Source organism: Ursus americanus, chromosome X (assembly GCF_024610735.1).
Source record: "Ursus americanus isolate L20-20 chromosome X, mUrsAme1.1.p, whole genome shotgun sequence".
NCBI classification, from domain to species: Eukaryota; Metazoa; Chordata; class Mammalia; order Carnivora; family Ursidae; genus Ursus; species Ursus americanus.
Genome location: NC_142164.1, coordinates 121306132 through 121328725, shown reverse-complemented (window position 1 = coordinate 121328725; position 22594 = coordinate 121306132). Strand labels below are relative to the sequence as shown.

The following is a 22594-nucleotide window of genomic DNA, read 5'->3' as shown; positions in this document are numbered from 1 at the left end:
GAAAGTGCTTTCCAGTTGGCCAAGGTCAGAACACACTTTCCTATAGAAATATGTGTTTGCTGTGGTTTGCACAATGGCTATAAAACCCCATTGAGCCTGGGGACAGACCTTTGCTTTTAATAGCATGGGGCGCATTTTAAAGTGCTCAGGACCCAGCCACCCCCCAAACCCCCCCCACCCCCGTTTCCTGGCTTTCTTCTGAGATTCCCACGGGAATGGAGGGATGGATGGAGGAGAGGTAGTAAAGATGCATTTCACCTTTCCAAGAGTTGGGTTTTCCCTACCCTGGGGACACTTGGGAAATGCCTGGGGATTTTTTTTTTTTTTTTTTTTTTTTTTTTTTAGCTGTGACGCCCGGGGAAAGGGGTGCCACAGGCAGGTGGTGGGTGGAGACCAGAGACTCTGCTCGACACCGCACCTTGCACAGGACGCCCCACCCCAGACAGTCATCCAGCCCCAAATGTCACGCGCGAGTGTGGGCTTGGGGTCTCCAGTTTCCTGACGGTGGCTCTGGTCTCTGCCCCGGGCAGGCGTCTCCTTCTCTGCCTCCCTCTGGCAGAGGAAACAGCTTCCGCCTGTTTGTCTGCATGGACCGCCTGCCCTTTGGGCTCTGATAAAACTTAATTGCCCCTTGTTGACCTCTGTGCTTTGGAGCTTTTTTTTTCTGTTCTCAGTTTATGAGGCTAATGCTTTGTTTTTTGTGCATGACGAGATAGGAAAATGCTTGATTTTGGTAGACTTTTTTCCTTCCATCTGGATGACATCTTGGCTGCCTGGTCTCATTTAGAAAAGAATGTAGCTAATAGAGCGTTTTACCCAATTGAACGTGGAGGGGCCCCGGCAGGACTTCGTGGACGGAATCTGGCTTTTTGTCTGGTGGATGTCTTCCCCGCGGGACCCCGAGCAGCCCACACGTGGCCGTCATGCTATTTCCACCTCCTGAGATTTTCCAGCGCGCGGTGGCCTCTTTTAGGGGGAAGAATCGGTACGTGTCTTATGACTTACAGACAGGGTAGGGCTCTAAGACGGATGTTGTATTTGGAGGTTCAGAATTACTCAGCATTCCGGGGGCGGGGGCGCCTGGGGGGCTCAGTCTATGAAGCGTCTGACTCTTGATCTCAAATCACATCTTGATTTCGGGATCGTGAGTTGGAGCCCCCTCCCCCCTTAAAAAAAAATTCGTCAACATTGTCGCTCTATGTGGATTCATTCGGATGCCCAGAGACTGGAGGAGTGTTTTATAGGATGCCCAGGCTTTGCGGGGGTCGGAGAGACACACGGCACACGGGACATGTCCGTGTGTCTTCACGTGCTTTGTTTTAACGCCTGGGCGTCCGTCCCAAGTGAATCAGCAGAGACCGCTCTGGGACATGCTTTGGTCCTTTGCCGATTCTTGTGATGGATGACGCAGCGTGTGCTTAGGGAGGGATCTCCAAAAGTCCTTTTAGGGGCACGGGGGATACAGTGGTTCGGGAAATGCTGTCTCCAGATAGAGGCGCATTTTCTAAACATCTGAGAAGGACACACCCTGGAGAACCAGCGGGATTGCCTCCAGCGAGCGTCATCATCCACTCGGAACTTACGGAACCTGGTCCTGCCGATTATTTCCCAGTGGTGTTATTTAGCGGGGACATCTGCAAGGGGACAGGAAGGGTGTTGTTGGGGGTGGTAATCACACGCAACCTCTTCTCCCCACGCAGACGGCTTTTCTGCAGACGTAGAAGGGGCAGAACGCGGTGCTAGGACGGAATATGCACGAAACCCCAATGCCGCGTCCCATCCGCTGGGGTGGGGGACACAGCAAGGCCTCCCGCGTGCACGTGGCTGTGTGCAGACAGCCCGTCATATACGCGAGCGACGTGTTGAGCTGTTGCAATCATTTCCCTACGTTGGACAAACGTGGAGAACGTCTGCAAGGAAGGGCAGGCCTTCCCTAATGTTTCTCCCGTATTTTCAACGAGGACTCTTCCTTTTAATTAATAGTCGCCCTGAAACCTTGCAGTCCAGGGACCCGCGTCAACACGGCGCGTTTCCACCCAGTTAGCAGCTGTGAGGATTGGTGATGCGCCCCGCGGTGGGGGAGGCCACAGGGACCCTCGGCGGTCTTGGTGCCACCATGTCGCTTGGCCGCATGGCCCACCGTCCAACCCCTGCTGCTCTTTGCTGTGTGTGCCAATGTCTGGGGGTGAGCGATGGTGACTCACCCAGTCCTAGTTGTATTGGGGGATTCGTATTATGTCCCACCCGTCCAGAGACACAACACCTCCCTTTCTCGAATTTCTTGCTCTTTGCTGCCGGCCTGGTTGTTAGACCAGTTTGGGGAGATAACGCATGGGTGTGATTCTCGAATGACTCAACGCTGCCACTACCCCTCGTGCGCTCTCGCTCGCTAGCCGTGTTATTAAAATCCCTTAAACAGGAAACCAGACACTTCCTTTTTCCTCCCCCCGCCCCCGCGTCAGTCGCAAGCCTGCAAACCGGTGTGTTTCTCCAACGGCAGCTTGGGACCCATTGATGGGCTGAGAGTTCCGTGTGCGGCCGGCAGCGTTGACAAGTAGAAAATTCACTAGAGGTTTAAGCAGCCGTGTGTTCCGCCAGGAGCCTGGCGGAGTGAGCACCCGTGAGGCTTTTGTTCTGTTTCTGCGCGTCGCGGTGGGCTGGGCCAGGATATAAAATGGATCTGTTGCCCCGGGTGGCAGGCAGAGGGTTTCAACACACTTGCAGCTCCAAAGCCCCAGCAAATCACGTTCCTTTCTCCACGTGAAAGCTTTGGATAGGTCCTCTTGGTTTTGGAAGTTTTGCAGAGGTCCCCTTGGTTTTGGAAGTTTTGCAGAGGTCCCCTTGGTTTTGGAAGTTTTGCAGAGGTCCCCTTGTTTTTCCAAATTTTGCAGAGGTCCCCTTGGTTTTGCAAGTTTTGGATGGGTCCCCTTGGTTTTGGAAGTTTTGCAGAGGTCCCCTTGGTTTTGGAAGTTTTGCAGAGGTCCCCTTGTTTTTCCAAATTTTGCAGAGGTCCCCTTGGTTTTGCAAGTTTTGGATACGTCCCCTTGGTTTTGGAAGTTTTGGATAGGTCCTCTTGGTTTGAAAGTTTTGCATAGGTTCCCTTTGTTTTGGAAGTTTTGGATGGGTCCCCTTGGTTTTGGAGAGGTGCCTTCACATTGCATTGTATCAGGAACTTTGCAAAGAGCCACATAATTGCTCCAAGAGAGTGCTTTTGGAAACAACATAATAATTTTAAGTCCTTAAATGAACTGCTGTCCCAGAGAAGGCGGCTGAAGTAGCAGAGTGGCTGCATTCCGAGGCTTTGGAAGGCATTACTCATCCCGAGACAGCGGGGCCAGAGATTTCTGGCTGCTTCTGTTCACGGCTGCCTTTGCCACGGCCCCTGTGTGCTGGTCTGATTGCTCCCTGGTAAGCGTAAGGGTTGCAGAGTGCACTGGGGCGCACCGTGGACTGGTGTTATATGCAGACAAGGTATTAAGAGGTGATGCTGTCTGGGGGGCACAGGGCCTTGGAGACACGTCGATTTTGTAAATAGTGCAAGAACCCTTCTATTGCCAGTTTCCTTCTGAGACTGTTAGCTGTCTTCTCTTAGAGGAGGACGTGGGTTCTGTGCTCAACGTGAACGGAAACTGTGGCGTTTGCCCCAAACTCAGCACAGAGTGTACCCCAGTGTACCCCAGCAGGATGAAAGGAGACAGCAAGGGGAACCGCCAGCTCTCTGAGGCAGAGCAACACGGTGTCGCAGGAAAGGAAGGACGTGCTGGGGTTTCACTGAGCAGGACGTGGATGAGAACAGCTGACTCTTGCTCAGATCCGGGCTGGATGCTGCATGAAAGACGGGGCCGTGGCCCCTTCCTGCTGGGGAGCTTGCTTGAGGACTCATGGCCTGCTAGACTGAGGTAGCACTTGGAGGGTGAGATAAAGTGTTGATTGATTGATGACTGATAGGTAGATGATAAATGATAGATATAGTACACGTGATAGATGGATGGATACATTGATAATACATAGATGATGATAGATGATAGATAGATAGATAGATAGATAGATAGATAGATAGATAGAAGAATGGATAAACAGTTATAAAGATGGATGGATGCGTAGATAGATAAATCGGTAGATAGATATGATGAACGGATGGAATGATGGATGGATGGATGGACGAATGATAGATAGATAGATAGATAGATAGATAGATAGATAGATAGATACACAGTAGATATGATGGATGGACGGATGGATAGATACATAGATAGATGTACAGATGGATGGATGGATAGATATGATGGATGGATGTTTAGATGGAGGATGAATGGATATATTAGATAGATAGATAGATAGATAGATAGATAGATAGATAGATAGATAGATAGAATGGCTGGCTGGCTGGATAGATAGATATGATGGATGGATGGGTGGATGGATAGATAGCTACAGAGATAGATGCAGAGATGGATGGATGGATGGATGTTTGGGTAGATGGGTGGATGGATGGATGGATGGATGGATAAATGGATAGATAGATACACAGTAGATATGATGGATGGATGGATGGATGGATGGATGGATGGATGGATGGACGAATGATAGAAAGATAGATAGATAGATGAATGGATAAACAGTTATATAGATGGATGGATGGGTAGATAGATAAATAGGTAGATATGATGGATGGATGGAATGATGGATGGATGGACGAATGATAGAAAGATAGATAGATAGATAGATAGATAGATAGATAGATAGATAGATATCATGGATGGATGGATAGATAGGTACATAGATGTAGAGATGGGTGGATGGATGGTTGGAGGATGGATGGATAGATACATAGATAGATGTACAGATGGATGGATGGATAGATAGATATGACAGATGGATGTTTAGATGGATGGATGGATAGATTAATTAGATAGATAGATAGATAGATAGATAGATAGAAGAGAAAGAAAGAAAGAAAGAAAGAAAGAAAGAAAGAAAGAAAGAAAGAAAGAAAGAAAGAAAGAGATGGGTGATAAATAGGTAGACACATAGACATGTAGCTACATAGATACATAGACAGGAAAGCAGACAGAATGGATGGACAGGTAGCTATCCAGGTGATAGGCATGTAGCTGAGAGAGACAACCCAACCTGTCCCAAGTGGCTTCCAGGTGAGGTGTACATGTCTCCTTGCTTGGAAAGCTGCTGGACTCATCACAGAGCATCATAAGCATATCACCAGGTGACAAATGGGTCAGAATCTCTGGATTCTGACAAGAGGAAGCTGGTATGGAGTTGGGGAAAGGACTGGGGAGTGGGATGACAGAGAGGAAGAGGAGCCTTAGCCTGGCACCCTGTGTCTGGCCACAGGGCAGGAAGCTTCTCTGTGCAACTCTTGGGATGCCTGTTCTCCCTCCCCTGAGGTACCAGCCCTGAATATATCTCCAAGTTAAGCTTAATGTAGGTAACAGCTTCTAAACGAAGTCCATCTGGTTGCACCCATGGTGTCTCAGACCAATGCTCTGTATCTGGAACTTCTCATTATTTTCTCCTCAGCTTACGTCTCCTCCTTCATTCCTATCTTTTGTGATATGGCCATTTGCCCAGACTCTTAGACAGAAGAACCACCCTTCATTCCTGCCGGCTCCTTCCTCCCATATTTCATCTATTACCAAATCCTGTTCACTGGATCTTCTGATTCTTTCTTGACTCATGCTCCTTTATTTCTGCCTTTTTTTGGTCTTTCCTTTTATTTTCTTTCTTCCTTCTTTCCTTCCTTCCTTCCCTCCCTCCTTTCTTTTTTTTTCTTTTCTTTTTTCTCTTCTCTTCTCTTCTCTTCTCTTCTCTTCTCTTCTCTTCTCTTCTCTCTTCCTTTCTTTTTCAGACTTGCACCCCTAACCCTGACATTTTTCTCAGATGGATGGAAGAGCCCTTAACTGGACTTCTTCCCTGGACTTCTGAGGCTTTTTTAGGAGGCTCGGTGAGGACTGCTTCTCAGAGTACTTCATGCTTTAATGCACAAGATAAAACATATAACACTGCAGAGGTTATATTAAACCAATTATTTGCTGTTTGGGTGGAGAAGATCCCAGGCTCAGGGCTGTTCATTCTTCCACTTGCTCGCCTTCTCTGCTCTCTGTCCTGATGTCTGAGTGATGGTTGTGATTGCACAGCTGCTCAGGAACCCTCAGTGGCCAGTGGAGGTCCAGATCCAAGATTCTTGGGCCTGGCCCCACAACAGGGTCCCCCAGGAGCTTGGAGAAATCACTCTTGCCCAGGCTTACCTGTGTCATCAGATTTATGTTGGATTACAAGACCTGGGCCTTGGGGCCACTGGGCTCAGTCATTTGACAGTTGCACCAAGCTCTCCAGGTGTCGCTGTGTAGACCATAGAGGGAGATGCCTCTCTCAGTAATGTGGCTTGACAGGGAAATACAGGGGATTGCCCTACATTTAGTGAAACTTAACTCCACATGGACGAGAACTCCACTGAATCCTGATAGCAAACATATCCAATATCAGTCACTGAGGCCTCTTCAACTCCTCATGGATTCCATGTTCTGTCCACCCGTCCATCTGTTCATCTACCCACTTTCCCACTCCCTATGCATGCATGCATCCACCCATCTATCCATCAGTTCATCCATCCATCCATCCATCCGTCCATCCATCCATCCATCTATCCATCCACCCATCCATCTATCCATCCATCCATCCATCCATCCATCCATCCATCCATCCATCTATCCATCCACCCATCCACACATCTATGCATCCATCCATCCATCCATCCATCCATCCATCCATCCATCCATCCATCTATCCATCCACACATCTATCCATCCATCCATCCATCCATCCATCCATCCATCCATCCATCCATCCATCTATCCATCCACCCATCCACACATCTATGCATCCATCCATCCATCCATCCATCCATCCATCCATCCATCCATCTATCCATCCACACATCTATCCATCCATCCATCCATCCATCCATCCATCCATCCATCCATCCATTTATCCATAAGTTCATCCATCTACACATCCATTAATCCACCCGTCTACCTGTCCATCTGTCCTCTTGTCCAATTCTTCATCAACCAACCCACCTACCTATCCATCCATCCATCCATCCATCCATCCATCCATCCATCCATCCACCCACCCTTATATGTATTCATCCATCCATCCATCCATACATGCACCCATCTATCTGTCCAGCCATCTACCTGTCCCTTCATCCAACCATCCACCCATCTATCTGTCCATCCATTGGTTTATCTGTCCACTCATACTTCATCTATCCCCCATCATTTGTTTATAACTAACACCACTTTTTTCTTTTATCTAGGTTTGTGTATCTGTCTACTATCTGTCCATCCATCCACTCATCTATCTACCCACATACCAACTCACCTGTCCATCTGTGCTTTTACCCACACACCCAGCCACTGGCTCTCATGCATGCCTTCGGCCAGCATAGATTGAATTCCCAGTGGTATCTGTATTCTCTCCCTGCTGTGTGCTGGGGTCCAGACAAGAAATACCTGACCCCCGTCCTCTCTTCTCTGCCAGGAGAGAGACAAGCAAGGTATCCCTTCTGGTGCAGTGTGCAGAAGGGGTGCAGTGAAGGGGAGCAGAGACCACTCTCCCCCAGGGGTCAGAGGGGGCTCCTCACAGATGGGAACCTCTGTGGACACCGAGTTTTCATGAATAGACAGAACTTCATAGCGGTGGAAGCCTGACAAAGCAGGGAGAGGGCTTTTCAGGCTGGGGGCGGGGCTTGCAAAAGGCAAACCTAAGTGTGTGAGATTGTGGGTCTCTGGAGGATGAGAAGAGAAGGCAGAAGCAGTAATTAATGCTGAAAGAACGTAGTTTATTTCTAGCTGCAGACTTACCTGCAAGGGGATATGTGATGGGTGGCCCCCGTTGCCAGGATGTGGGTTTGAAACTCACCTGGGGGGTTTTGAGCAACAAGGTGTGTGTTTGCACTTACCTGCAAGAGAGGTAAACAGCACGGGGAGCAGGTTGGAGGGGCAGAGGTGGTTGGTAGAGCCTGGATCAGCGAATTAAAAACCTGCAATGGTGGCCACACATCGGCATCATGTCGGTAAGGCTTGCAGACACTGGTCCCTTAATCCCAGTCCTCAAAATTTCTGATTTAATTCGCCGGGAGCATGAGCTGAGCCTCCAGACTTAAGAAATCAGCCATGGCTAGAGTTGAGAAGCAATCTTTGCAAGCACTGGTGAGGAAATGCTTCATTGTGCCCAAAAGGAGTGACAGAGGGCTTCTCAGAGGAGGCAGCCTTTTCTCGGGGCTTTGAGGTATGAATAGGAGTGCTCTTGGTATGGAAAGAAGGGATTCCCATGTATGGGCAAGGAGAGGATCCGAATGAAGATTGTAGGAACACACAGGCACATGTGTTAGACACCGCAGGAACTCCTGGGGGTACGTTGTTTGAACTGAAGTGTGGTGCACTCTCCACAGTCAGTTTCCGTATTTGTGCATTCGCCCCCTGCTAACATTTCCTTGGAACTCCTGGGTGAATAGCGCCCGTGTTCAGGGAGGACGCAAAAGTGCAAAGTGTCTGAGTCACCGTCCAGCCTCCAGGTTGTCAACAAGTGTCCTTCTCATGGTCTGTCCAGGCGCACGGCTTGTGCATTTTTGTGTCCCGTGCTTGGCAATGCTGACGAATAAACAGCACAGATCCAGTAAGCTCTGCTTAGGCAGAAACACGCAGAACACAAGGGCATGCGTTGACTCGTTGGCCCCAGGCTGTGGGGTCCTAAGCCCATACATCCCTAGGAGGGAAGACGGAGTATCCGTGCATTCAGCATTCCCGACAGTTCATAGAATGTAACTTCCATGACGCATGAGAATTGACTGTAATTAATAAACAAAATGGTCGAGTCTGTTTGGGGACCTTGGGCCAGTTTCCAGAGCCGCAAAGGGCTCCGTGAGCTGACAAAGTGTGGGGCCGTCTAATGGGTCTTTTGGGGCCAGCCCAGGTGGGCAGGGTGGGGTCCTGTGTGAAAGGAGCACAGTTGGGGAGGTGGCTGGGGTTGGAGTGTGGGCTGCTAGTCTGGTTTTGGAGCTCGCCCTGCAGGGAGTAATGCCTTTGCTTCCTGCAGGGGAGAGACCGGATGTCCCTGGGGGGCCTGGAAGGAGCCCCAAGCAGCACCGGGCACAGAGCAGAGGGTCCCGGCTAGAGGGTGATAGAAAGGTGCACAGATGGCAGCTTGGTCTATCAGGAATGCATTGGCACAGGCACCCCCCGAGGACCATGACGGTCCCCAACACCCCACCCACGGCCTCACCAGATTCCTGGGTTTTGTGCACAACTTGGGATACCTGCCAGGGCTGTCCCCAGAATGACTCGAGAAAGACCTTTCCCCTCCTCCTCCAGCGTGTTGTAAACTTACATAAAAGGACCCGGCTCATCCCAGCCCCGGAGCGCTTTCGTCCCGGGGATGATGAACCGGACTGGCTGCTTTTCACCTGCAGCCACACACAGAATCGGGGTCAGGTCGACAATCCACGTGGGATGGAAACATGGACCAGAGTTGACCTGAGCCGTTGGGGTCTTCACGACACCCTAGACTGCCGTGCCCCTGAGCTTGGTTCCTTTTTGTAGCCAAGAGTGTTCCCTGGGGGGACCGCCGTGCCATGTGCTCACGGCCACGCGTGTGCAGCTCGCCAGCTTGGCTCCCGCTGCTGGAGTGGTGGTGAAATTCCGCCGGCTTGGTCTTTGTTGCTCGCCTGTCCCCAAGCCGCTGACTGCATTTTTGTGCACAGCTCCTCACCTGTTGTTAGGACGTCGTGTGTCTTTGGGAAGCTGGACCCGGGACCAGGACTCAAAAAATCTGATGGGCAGGGGCGCCTGGGTGGCAAAGTCCTTTTAGCCTCAGACTCTTGGTTTCAGCACAAGTTGCGATCTCAGGGTCGAGTCCCGCGTCTGCTTGAGATTCTCTCTCTCTCTGTCTTGTCCACCCCTCTCGCTCATGCATGCTCCCTCTCTGTCTCACAAAAATAAATCTTACCATCTGTAGGGCCGACTGTTCAATGACACGTCTGCAGGACGCAGAGAGGTATTTCTAAGCAATGCACGTCTCGCGGCAGGAAACACAGGACGTTCTCAATATGGAAACATAAAATGCAGTCGAATGCCACTCGTGGTCACCACGTCCAGCGTCCCCCTGACCTGCAGAGCTCGGGGTGTCGTCGACACCTGTGTGGGTCTCCGTGCCCCGGGCTTTGTGCCGGGGAGCCCCGTTGGGTGGAGGGGACCCTGCCTCCCGGCCCCCAGGAAGCTAGACGCTGGGTGCTCAAGGCATGCGATGTGACCGGGGGTCTCTTTCACGAAAAGCCTTTGCCTGGTGGCAGCAGACGTGGCACAGAGCATGCACGGCCCCCAGGGCTCCGTGTCATGTGCAGGTGGTTCTGCTGGGGGGACCCCGGGCGCCTTGGGGGTCTGCACTCCTCCTGTCTTCTGTGCAGTCCCTTCACTGCCTCCTTGGCATTTCTCTCTTCTCATCGTTCCCCAATTTATTTTACTTATGTATGTATTTGTCTCTGTGATTTACGGGTACAAATTATAAGATGGGCAATTTGTGTAATTTATTGGGAATAGGTGTCATTTCTTTCTATTCTCATTCTTTTTCTGTAATTCTATTCATATGTTTATATAGTTTATAAGCTCTGTATAAATTGTGATGTGTAAGTATGTATAACAAACATCTATACGTTATCACAAATAATCCTATTTTAGTCCTGTGACTTATTTCTTAAGTCCTGTGACTTACGACTTTTGTTTATAGGGTTTATAAGTTTATGTGTGTATAAATTATGCATTACATAATTTGTAATTTCCATAATTTGTTATGATTACATTTCATTTCCATTCTAGTTTTATTTCTTTATTTTTTTTTAAGATTTTATTTATTTATTTGACAGTGTTAGAGACAGCCAGCGAGAGAGGGAACACAAGCAGGGGGAGTGGGAGAGGAAGAAGCAGGCTCCTAGCGAAGGAGCCTGATGTGGGGCTCGATCCCATAACGCCGGGATCACGCCCTGAGCCGAAGGCAGACGCTTAACCGCTGTGCCACCCAGGCACCCCCATTCCGGTTTTATTTCTATAACTCATTTGTGTTTTATCTTATGTGTTTATTTATATAATTTATAAGTTCTGTGTGTAATTATAAATTACGTAATTTACAGTTTCTATAATTCATCAATATATTTGGTTCCTATTCTAATTTAATTTATATAACTTACTTTTACTTTTAATATAATTTATCTGTTGATTTTATAAAGTCTGTGTATAAGTTATATGATTTGCAATTTCTATCATCTTTATTATAACATTATATAACTTGTATAACAGTATTACATATGTAATTTAGTTTAAATTTATATTACAATTTATTCCATATACTACATATGTGTGTAATATATATAATTTATTCTGAATATATGTCTATAATTTATTCCATAGTCTATGTACAATTCTATATTCTATATATTTAAATATATAATTTATTCTAAATATATGTCTATATTTATTCCATATTCTGTATAGAATTCTATATTCTGTATATATGGAAATGTGTATAATGTATTCCATATATATCTGTAATTTATTCCATATTCTATATAGAATTTTATATTCTCTATGTATGAAAAAATATATTTTATTCCATGTATGTATAATTTGTTCTATATTCTATGTAGAATACTGTATTCTATATATGTAAATATATATTACTTATTCTAAATATATATCTATAATTTATTCCGTATACTATATAGAATTCTACATTCTATATATGTAAATATATGTTATTTTAATTATATATCTATGATTTATTCCATATTCTATATAGAATTCTATATTCTATAGACGTAAACATACATAAGTAATTCTGAATATACATCTATAATTTATTTCTATTGTGTGTTCATATAAGTTATGTTCCCCGTATGAATCCTGTCATTTGTCCTTTCTGTCATTTAGTATTATGCTATCTCTGTCCTGCTTTGTATTTCTGCAATGGTCCAGCATCGTGTTAGCATTTCAGAGAAACCCGATTCTGCCTGGGTTGGCAGGATGGAGACCCAGGTGGGATGGAGACCCAGGGGGGATGGAGACCCAGGGGGGGATGGAGACCCAGGGGGGATAGAGACCCAGGGGGGATAGAGACCCGGTGGGGATGGAGACCAGGGGGGGATGGAGATCCAAGGGGGGGATGGAGACCCGGGGGGGATGGAGACCCGGGGGGGATGGAGACCCAGGGAGGATAGAGACCCAGGGGGGATAGAGACCCGGGGGGGATGGAGACCCGGGGGGAATGGAGATCCAGGGGGGGATGGAGATCCAGGGGGGATGGAGACCCAGGGGGGCTGGAGATCCAGGGGGGATGGAGACCCAGGGGGGATAGAGACCCAGGGGGATGGAGACCCAGGCAGGGATGGAGACCCAAGGGGGGATGGAGACCCAGGGGGGATAGAGACCCGGTGGGGATGGAGACCCAGGTGGGATGGAGACCCGGGGGGGATGGAGACCCGGGGGGGATGGAGACCTGGGGGGGATGGAGATCCAGGGGGGGATGGAGACCCAGGGGGGATGGAGACCCAGGGGGGATGGAGACCCAGGGGGTTTGGAGGTCCAGGGGGATGGAGACCCAGGCAGGGATGGAGACCCAAGGGGGGATGGAGACCCAGGTGGGATGGAGACCCGGGGGGGATGGAGACCCAGGGGGTTTGGAGGTCCAGGGGGATGGAGACCCAGGCAGGGATGGAGACCCAAGGGGGGATGGAGACCCAGGGGGGATAGAGACCCGGTGGGGATGGAGACCCAGGTGGGATGGAGACCCCGGGGGGGATGGTGACCCGGGGGGGATGGAGATCCAGGGGGGGATGGAGACCCAGGGGGTTTGGAGGTCCAGGGGGATGGAGACCCAGGCAGGGATGGAGACCCAGGGGGTTTGGAGGTCCAGGGGGATGGAGACCCAGGCAGGGATGGAGACCCAAGGGGGGATGGAGACCCAGGTGGGATGGAGACCCGGGGGGGATGGAGACCCAGGGGGTTTGGAGGTCCAGGGGGATGGAGACCCAGGTGGGGATGGAGACCCAAGGGGGGATGGAGACCCAGGTGGGATGGAGACCCGGGGGGGATGGAGACCGAGGGGGGATAGAGACCCGGTGGGGATGGAGACCCGGGGGGGATGGAGACCCGGGGGGGATGGAGATCCAGGGGTTTGGAGATCCAGGAGGGGATGGAGATCCAGGAGGGCATGGAGATCTGGGCAGGGCGGCATCCACACTCAGGAGGAGCTGCCCACCCACCCGCCTGCCTGCCCAGGGGTTTTGGGGAATGCACATGGCTCTTCCTGTGTCCCGGCATGACTAGCTGATACAGGGCGGGAGGGGCTGCTGGAGGCATGGTGCCATCAGTGTGACTCATGTGTCTCTCCCTCTGGCCAGGGGCAGCCTCGCCCTGCGTGACTCACCCCTGACTTCCCCTGAACATCTGCAGCTTTGAGGGGGGTTGGAGCCCACAGGGCTGGACAGGCTTCCATGCACAGTGGTCCACTTGCAGCCGGGACCAAGGGCTGCCTACCTTGAATGTTGGACATGGAGTCTAGACTCCTGGTCCGGCAGCCCCGATCGGCAGTTGGCCCCAGAGAGTAGCCAGCAGACGAGAATTTCTGCCGGGAGCCGGGAGCCCCCTGACGTGGCCGCCCGTGATGACACAGAGTCAGCAGTGTTGGCTTGGAACTGGTAGACCCGTGGTGTAGAGGGATAGATTAGGTTAGAAGGGGGTTGGGAGGGGTTACTGCTGGTCAGTGCTGCTGGGTGTTGAATCATTGCATTTCCTGACTGTTCCCGTGGGGGTTCCAGCTGGTTATAATGTGTGTGCATCCTTTTTGCAAACATCGGCACAATCTTGGAACAGCTGGCGTGTTCATGATTGAGTTAAGGGGGGATTTCCATGGGAGCTGGCCCCTCTGTGCCCCTGAATTTCTGCGCAGCTGTGTATGGGAAGGACTCCCGGGGGGCAGTCCTTTGCATTCTGTCACCCATGGTGAGGGTGTGGCTTTGTGACCAGGAGACAGGAGGTCCCCAGGGTACAGAAGGCAGGGAGAGCCCTGAGACATGGGATCCAGGGTGAAATGGTCTCAGCTGAATGCTTGGGAGTCTTGCGTGTTGTCCTCAGCCCGTGGCAATCTTGCAGGGGTCCCAGCCTAGAGGTCAAACTGGAAGCCAAGCTCTCGCTCTGGGGCCAAGTGCATTCTCCTGGGGCACGCTGGGGGGTTGGGAAGGAGGCTGGGAAGGGGACATTCTTCCTTTGCCCGTCCACTGTCAGACCTGCCTGTGGTTGACCTTGGGGTCCTGGGAGCAGTAAGCTCCAGGTTGATTTTGGTGACTGGATGGGGGCATTGCCGTGATCTGAAGCAGAGAGCCCTGGATGAGATCAACAGCAGACAGGGGCAGTCTGGGGGTGTGGGGGGCTGGAGGGTGGTTGGAGAGTCCTCCCCCACCCCTGCTCAGTCTGCTCCTACTCGGTTTCTGTGGGGACCACGTGGGGGTCAGCGGAAGGGGCATGCAGGGGACCCGTGATCTCCTCACAGCAGTGGCGGGGCAGGTTGGGCAGGGCAAGAGGCAGCGGGAGAGTGAGTTCTCGGTCAGTGGTTCTGGTGCACACAGACACGTGCCCACATGCAGTGCATACACACGCCTAACACATGCCCATGTGCACACAGACACGTGCCCACGTGCAGTGCATACACACACCTAACACACGCCCATGTCCACATAGACATATGCCCACGTGCATGCATACACACGCCTAACATGCCCACATACATGCATACACACGCCTAACATGCCCACATGCATGCATACACACGCCTATCACACACCCATGTTCATGCTTACACACGGCTAACACGCCCACGTGCATGCATACACATGCCCTACACACGCCCACGTGCACACATTCTCATGCGAGGGGAGATGGACGTCTGAGAAAGCTCTCTGCATGGTGATGTCAGGCGAAGCGTGTGTAAGGGGAGTGGACAGGTGCGGGTTTCTGTAAATACACACGATGGCAAGTGTGTATAGACATGCAGGTTTATGCACGCGCCCAGTGGGGTCTTTGGTGTTGGTAAAATCCCCACCTGCTCCCTCAGGGAAACCTGCTGCACACGGGACTAGGTATTACTGCATTTGTTGTGTCTGGACCACGCGGTGTAGACATGGTCACTCCAGGGTTTGAGATCATGAATGCAGCCCCATTGTGGTGCTGCTGGGGGCCCCATGCACGCTGTGCCTGAGAGCACCTGCTTCTGCACCTGTTCTTAGTACACACGTACAAACACGCACACACGCACACACACACGCATACAGACATGTGCACACACAGGGACAAATACACCCAAACTAGACGTAGAGACATACAGACCTATGCACATACAGAGACCACACACAGACCTACAGAGATATGCACACACAGGCTACACACACTTACACACGGGCCCACATGCAAACCGTGCACACGTGTGCACAACCACACACACATACCGCACACACACACTTATATCTATGCGCACACGCACACGCATGCCCCACGCACACAGGAGGGAGGACACAATTACAGAGCGTCGCCTGTGTGAGACGTTCGTACGCTGAGCTCATGCCCTCACTGAGGCAGCTCCCACGCGTGTTCATGGACCGTTGATCACCCAGCACTTTCCGAGGTGGGGCAGGTGTCCCCGTAGTTTCTGGACCTTACAGTCCTGTCCCACCTGCGGTCAGTCTCCTCACCGCTGACCACGCAGTCCACGCTGGCTTCTCCAGAGTTTCCTTACGGTGCCTTCTCTGCAGCCCATCGGAAATGGGCAGTCAGCAGCGGCATGGACACAGTTTCAGTGAAAACAGCCGGACCGGAGAGAAGAACAAGGAACAGCTCAGCAGATGCCCCGTCCTCTGCAATCCCAGGAGACTGAAAAACAATTTCTGTGTGTTTCTCACTTGTCTAGAAATTCTGCAAGAAATGTAGGTTGGGTGCGTAGTCAGAGAGGTTGGTCGTGAAAGGGGATTTTTCTGTCTGTGCATGTTTTCCATCACGTACGGGACATCGTTAGTCATTATCGCAAAGGGTCTGCTGTTCATGAATGATGCACGGGCAAAATTACCCTGTTTTCCTACTGCCGTAACTGCAACTAAATTTTAGGATCACCAGCTGCTCCGAACGTTAACTATCATCTTACTTTTCGGCATAAACGTGAGCAGGTGGAAGAAATGAGAAGTTCCGGCTCGTTATACGTTTTAGAAAGCGGCTAACTGCCACAGACATCGTGAAATCCAGAAAAATTTCAGCCTCCCCCCCCTTTTTTGTATTGTCTTCTTAATGCTTACATTTTTATCTCCCCAATTTCTAACTGGTCTCTTTGTCCCCGTAGGTCAAGATTTCGATTTGTCAGATGCCCTTGGTGGTGAGTACTCTTAAGATTTAATATTTGTAAGGCGAAAGATGGAATATTAGAATGTTGACGTGAAACGGACGATGAGTGTTTTGTCTGAACGTAGTAAGGATATCGAAGCGTGTATGGGGGTGAAGGGACTCACGCGGGAGGAGGAACAGCCGGACGCTCTGGGTAGGGGACGTAAACCGAGACCTCCATGCTCTTGGTCTCACCGGAAACCATGGCCAACATGAGCCTGTGCACCTGTCCGTGGGAATCCTGGTGGGCTCAGAATTCACGCTCGAACCCTTGGCCACTGCCACCTGAGCGATCAGGGGGAGAGGTGCTTTGGACATTCTCCGACTTTTTTTTTTTTTTTTAAAGATTTTATTTATTTATGTGACAGAGAGACAGCCAGCGAGAGAGGGAACACAGCAAGCGAGTGAGAGAGGAAGAAGCAGGCTCCCAGCAGAGGAGCCCGATGTGGGACTCGATCCCGGAACGCCGGGATCACGCCCTGAGCCGAAGGCAGACGCTTTAACGACTGCGCTACCCAGGCGCCCCTCTCCGACTTTTTTTAAAAGCGCATAGGGCATCCCCAAGAGTTGGCATGGTTTCTCACCGCAGGTCTTGCTGATTTGATGTCTTTTCTCTCTAGACAACGACAAGAAGCCCACGGCACCGCCCAAGAGACCCAGCGCTGGTAAGAAGCTCCTGTTCACCCCAAGAACTGGTGGAGACACAGACTAGCATAGACACGAGTGGTTTCAGAGGCTCTGCACGCAGACTGGTTCCTACTGGAGCGATGTTGGGACGTCGGCCACAGGGCGCCATGTTTTTTGGGCAAGACTCTGGGCTGATGGGTCTGGGGGCTGCTTTCTGGGACAGCGCATCTAGACGCTTTTGCTCTGGCTTTGGATATGCGTTGTGTAGGACAAGCAAGTTTTGGGGCTGAGATGCCGGTAGAACCCATGAGCGAACCCAGTCGCCAGCCGCTGGGACACACCCGCCCGTTCTTGGAGGGGTTCCTTTCGAATGAAAGTCAGGAATCAGGAACAGGGTCTCATCCATTGCTCCTAAGCCACCCAGACAAAAAAATGATGCGAAAATCATGGAGGTCTTACCGCTGTTGTTTTTTAAATTTGTGTTTAACTGAATAGGTTTAAGGATAGGGCTTCCCGGCCAGAATGTCCCGTCAGGGGTGAAGGGATGGCACCTGTTGCATTCAAATCCACATCCTTGCGCAGCACGGGCGTGCAGGGGACGCTGGATAAGAGATTGTTGAGAACCTGAATGTTTATGGTAGTTCAGTGCCTTGCATCGGGCAGATTTGCCAACGTCCCCAGACGTAGCTGGACCTTGAAAAGGGTTCATAAAACCCAGGCAACCCGCGATGCCACCAGCAGGGGTCCCATCATTTCGTTGAGGGAACCCCAGTGTCGGTGCACACCAGCCCGAATCTGGTGCCTCATTGCTTCACCCACCACGTCGTGTCTGCCTTACAGAGGGCCCTGGCCACGCGGGAGGGGTGGTTTCGAATGGAAGGGCGACAGCAAGGGATTCTCGGCGGGCAGAGTTGGAATCTCAGCTCGGTCCCTGTAGCGCCATGGATTGGAGAGCTCCATTTTGTGGGTTTTGTTTTCTCTCTTGCTTCTTTCCTCCGAGAGGTCAGGAATTTGGCTCTTCTGTCTGGACCTGGATCAGACTGGTATTCGGAGATGTGTTTGGGGAGGCGGGGATGCAGGGATTCCTCTGTTTGTTTAGGGAGCTGAATTCCTTCCTGGATCCTCGGTGTTAACAGCCCGTTTCCCTTGCAGACGATGATGGGTTCAGTCTAGAAGATGCCCTCGGCGGGGGAGGAAACAGTAAGTACCTTTGAGAAGTCTGCTGGCTGGCTGACTTGCTATGATCTCCAAATTATCATCGTTCCCAAGAGTCTTGTCCCTCTGAAGTCAGAACGAGCTGTTACCACAAACACGTAGGGAATGGTGTGTTGTCATTGACCCTTGTTGGGTTTCTCATTGTCACCTGTCTGCTTTTGCTTTTATTTTTAAAAACGGGCTTGCAGCCTTTGGAATGGCATAAGGTCAATGTGAACACCCTTGCCTGGGCCGGTAACCCGCACTCATGCACTCACCAGGAGCCCCAGCTTTGCTGGGATGGTTTGATGCCGCCATATTGAAATTCTCAATGTGGTTTGAATGAGGGGCCCTGCATCTTCGTTTCGCACTGGGTCCCACACATTCTGCAGCTGGTCCAGACACCTGCCTTAGTTTCTAACGGAAATTTATGGAAGTATTTGAAGTGTTCAGTTCTCTCGAAGGTAAGTAGGGCAGCTGGATGATGATGGAAAGGAATGGGCAGGTGGCTGTGTTTGGGAAGCTATGCTCCACTTTCTAGCAGTTTGGGAAACTATCTGTAGGCAAACTGATGGGTTTTGTTTTTTGGGGAGTTTTTTGCTGAGTGCTCACCAACGCAACGCTTATGTTTTACCAACAGACGACCCAGTACCACCCAATCCACCCAAACCAAAGCCGCATCCAAACCCCAACCAGCCTGGATCTTCTGGTAAGACCCCCTACCCTGTAGGTGTTCTGTGCATTTCTGAGAGTATGGTAGTACAGGTTTTCTAAAAGATATTTTTGGTTTGGAATTGACTTTTTGATTTGCTGGGGTTCCCTTCCAAGGTTTTACATAATCCTTCCAAAAATGCAATGGAATAGTTTACTTATTTCTTTTTTATTAATTTTTTTTTTTGACGGAGAGAGAGAGCATGAGCAGGGGTGGGGCAGAAGGAGAGGGAGAATCCCAAGCAGAGTCTGTGCTGAGCACAGAGTCTGACACAGGGCACGATCCCACGACCCCCAGCTCGTGACCTGAGCCAGAATCAAGAGACACCCAACCAACTGAGCCACCCAGGCATCCCTAAATGTATAGAACGGATTTGGAGAAAAGTATCAGCTTGTGGTTTCCCTCGAGGGAAGCTGTTGGATTTTCAGCCTTTTTCCGACACATTCCAGTATATTTAGAATAACCCAACTGGCACCTGTTTTCTGAATTGCATGGCTGTGTGAAGACTTTAGATGCTTAGTGAGTGGGTTTCTTGCTTTAGATTGGTTTAATTTTTTACACATGAAAACATAAATGTCTCCATATTATGCCACCGTCAACATTTCGGCGGTTATGTTCCCCAGTGTTTTAGACGTAAATTGAAATGAGCAGAATCCCTAAGAGCCGGTGGCGGTCTTTCGTTCCTACTGTCCTAACCTCATGTCGAGCTTATTAATATTTCATAAACCTTTTTTCAGTCCATTTGGTCGTTTTCATCGTGCGTCTTAATGTCAAAAATGCTGTGTTTCTTCTGACGCTGGAGAAGTATGATTTGCAAAGCAAACTTAAACCTTCAGGGGCTCCTGGGTGGCGCAGTCGTTAGGCATCTGCCTTCGGCTCAGGGCGTGATCCCGGTGTTCTGGGATCGAGCCCCACATCAGGCTCTTCTGCTGGAAGCCTGCTTCTTCCTTTCCCACTCCCCCTGCTTGTGTTCCCTCTCTCGCTGGCTGTCTCTCTCTGTCAAATGAATAAATAAAATCTTTAAAAAAAAAAAAAAAGAAACCTTCATACCTTCCCTTTCTTATTTCTTAAAAGAGATGGTGGGAGTCAAACAGTTTAGGTCCGTGTGTGCTACTGTTTTTGACTTATTTTTTTTAATTGCTGTCAAAATTATACCAGTGCACCCCAGTCCACCTGTTGGTGCAAGTGTGTGTCTCTCCTGCACACCGTCTCCGGGACTCGTTGTTATCACTTGGAAACATTTGCCAGACATATGGAGTGACAGGTTGCACGGTCCTCGGCCCTAATTTCACGTCTTTAGTTCGGAAATTACAGGAAGTTAATTCGACGTGTCAGTTGGACGTGTCTGGTTTCTCTTTTGGGCGTTGCTCGCTGGTGTCTCTGGTTCTGGGTTACATTCGAGGATAACCGGCATCTCCTTCCAGATCGAGAAGCTTGCTTCATTCACATACAGGTGCTCTTTCCCATCATTTATGATGAAAACATTCCCCCCCCCCTTATTTTAGCCTTTGGGTATTTTTCACACTGCTTTTTTGGTAAGTGAGTCTTTAAATGTGTGTGTGTGTGTGTGTGTGTGTGTGTGTGTGTGTGTGTGCGTGTGTGTGTTTCCTCGTGAGGTCTTTTATGTTTGCACGGTTTCCCTGCGTCTTTGCGGCTCTCCGGTTTTTCCTTTTAATTTAACACTCACTTAGTCATTGTCTCTGATCCCTCTCGGGAGAAAGACAACCCTCCTTGTATTGTCATTTGAATGCTTTCCAACGAGGAATCGATTTGGAGAGTGCTGACCGTTTGCAAAATTGAGCTTTTTTGCTTCGGATTCAGTGTTCTGTCCTGCTTTCTCATTGTTGTTCCTATAAACATCATTCCTCAATGGCTTTTGCCTGTTGGTATTCGTGTCTGTGAATACATTGCACGCCCATTATTTTTCTGCTTATTTCCGTGATACGGAAGCGAATTCCGTGCCTCTTTCCTCACCAGCCACGTCACGATGAATCCTTGCTACCTGTTAATACGTTTCCCTTCGTTGTGTAGTTATCACATTATTTGCAAAATGATTTTTAAATCAAATCTGTATATCTTTTTATGCTTATGTTTCGTCTTTCCAGTTTTCTTGTATTTGAATCATTTTGCCTTGGCTGGAAAACCCATATTACATTTCATCAGGTGCATGTCCTTATCAATGCATACGAGCATATTTTTTTTTCTTTTAACCCGTGAATATGACAAGGTATAATGAAGCCTGTCTTTCTGCAAAATTCATCCTTGACTTTCTGGAATAAACTGTACTGAGTCATGATAGGTGTTGTTAAATCGATGGGTTAAATCTGATATTATCACCTAGCTATTGCTGAAAAACAAAATATACCCAAACCCAATGTGGTTTAAAATTTTTAAAATTGTTATGTTTTGGGGCACCGGGGTGGCTCAGTCTGTTGAGCGTCTGACTCTTGGTTTCGGTTCAGGTTCTGATCTCAGGGTCACGAGAGCAAGCCTCACATCAGGCTTGCACTCAACATGGAGTCTGCTTGACACTCTCCTCCCTCCCCCTCTGCACCTCTCCCTGCCCACTCTCTCTTGCTCTCTCGGTCTCCAAAATACATAAATAAAATCTTGTTTAAAAGATGTGTTGTGTGTCATGAGTCTGGACCAGGCACGGCTGTCACGAGTCTGTGGTCAGCTGGTGGGTCTTATGGGGTTGGCTTGTCCGGATGACCTCAGCTGGGATGACTAAGGGTTCTCTTATGTGTCTCCCACACCCTGCCACTAGCTTTGATGAGCCCCTTTCAAGGGGCAAGAGCATCAGCCCCAACGGAGACTATCTTAAAATATTGACCTGGCTCCCATTTTGCCAACTTACCGTTGTCCAAAGTACGTCTCGTGGCCGGGTGCAGAGTCGAGAAGTGAGCAGAACGTGCCACGCGTAATGGGGAGAGTGAAAACTTAGGGCCGTTCGTGGGTTGAATCTATACCCGACCAATTTACATTCATCCAAAAGGTTGGTGTATGCTTTCCATTTCTTTTGGTGTCTTTTTCAGATTTCCCAGCAGAATGTTTGGTGAGACTAATCTTAGAAAAACAGAATTGGGAATTCAATTGTCATTGCATATTTGAAGGGGTTCTCCGATAAAGGAGAGCCCTTGTTGGATTGCCCCTGCCTGCCCCAGATCTGCTTTTGAGTCTGATGGTGTTTTCCTTCATTCCAAGACATCGAGACCCTCCCGACAGTCCCAATATGGGAGCTGACACTGTGTTTTTGTCTCCTAGGTGGGTTTTCAGATTCCGATCTCATCGACGGGGTTGCAGATGGAGGTATTCTTACTACTTCTTCTCTTTTCCCCCTATCACCCACCTGCTGCACACAACGACACCAGGGTCTACAGTCCTAGCCCTCGGCGAAATCACAGTCGGCTGCTTGGAGATCTCTTCCCATCTCCTCCATTTGTAGATGCATCAAGGACGTAGACTGTCCGGCCTGCCGCACAGAGGCTGGTCCCTGGGAGCTGGGTTAATGGGTCGGGGAGCTCCCCGCCATATGCATGGGGCTCGAGGCCAGCATATTGGGCATTTC

General features: G+C 49.8%; 1 protein-coding gene across 4 annotated transcripts in view; it reads left to right on the top strand.

Annotated features, from left to right (window-relative positions):
- The window catches only part of LOC123802732 (CD99 antigen), a 35370-nt gene that overhangs the window by 2198 nt on the left and 10578 nt on the right, over positions 1 to 22594 (top strand). For all 4 annotated transcript variants that reach the window (XM_045813608.2, XM_045813607.2, XM_045813610.2 and 1 more), the window contains exons 2-6: positions 16453 to 16485; positions 17114 to 17158; positions 18273 to 18320; positions 18955 to 19023; positions 22291 to 22335. In XM_045813608.2, the coding sequence (XP_045669564.2) occupies positions 16453 to 16485; positions 17114 to 17158; positions 18273 to 18320; positions 18955 to 19023; positions 22291 to 22335 (240 nt within the window). The remainder of the gene's footprint in view (positions 1 to 16452; positions 16486 to 17113; positions 17159 to 18272; positions 18321 to 18954; positions 19024 to 22290; positions 22336 to 22594) is intronic.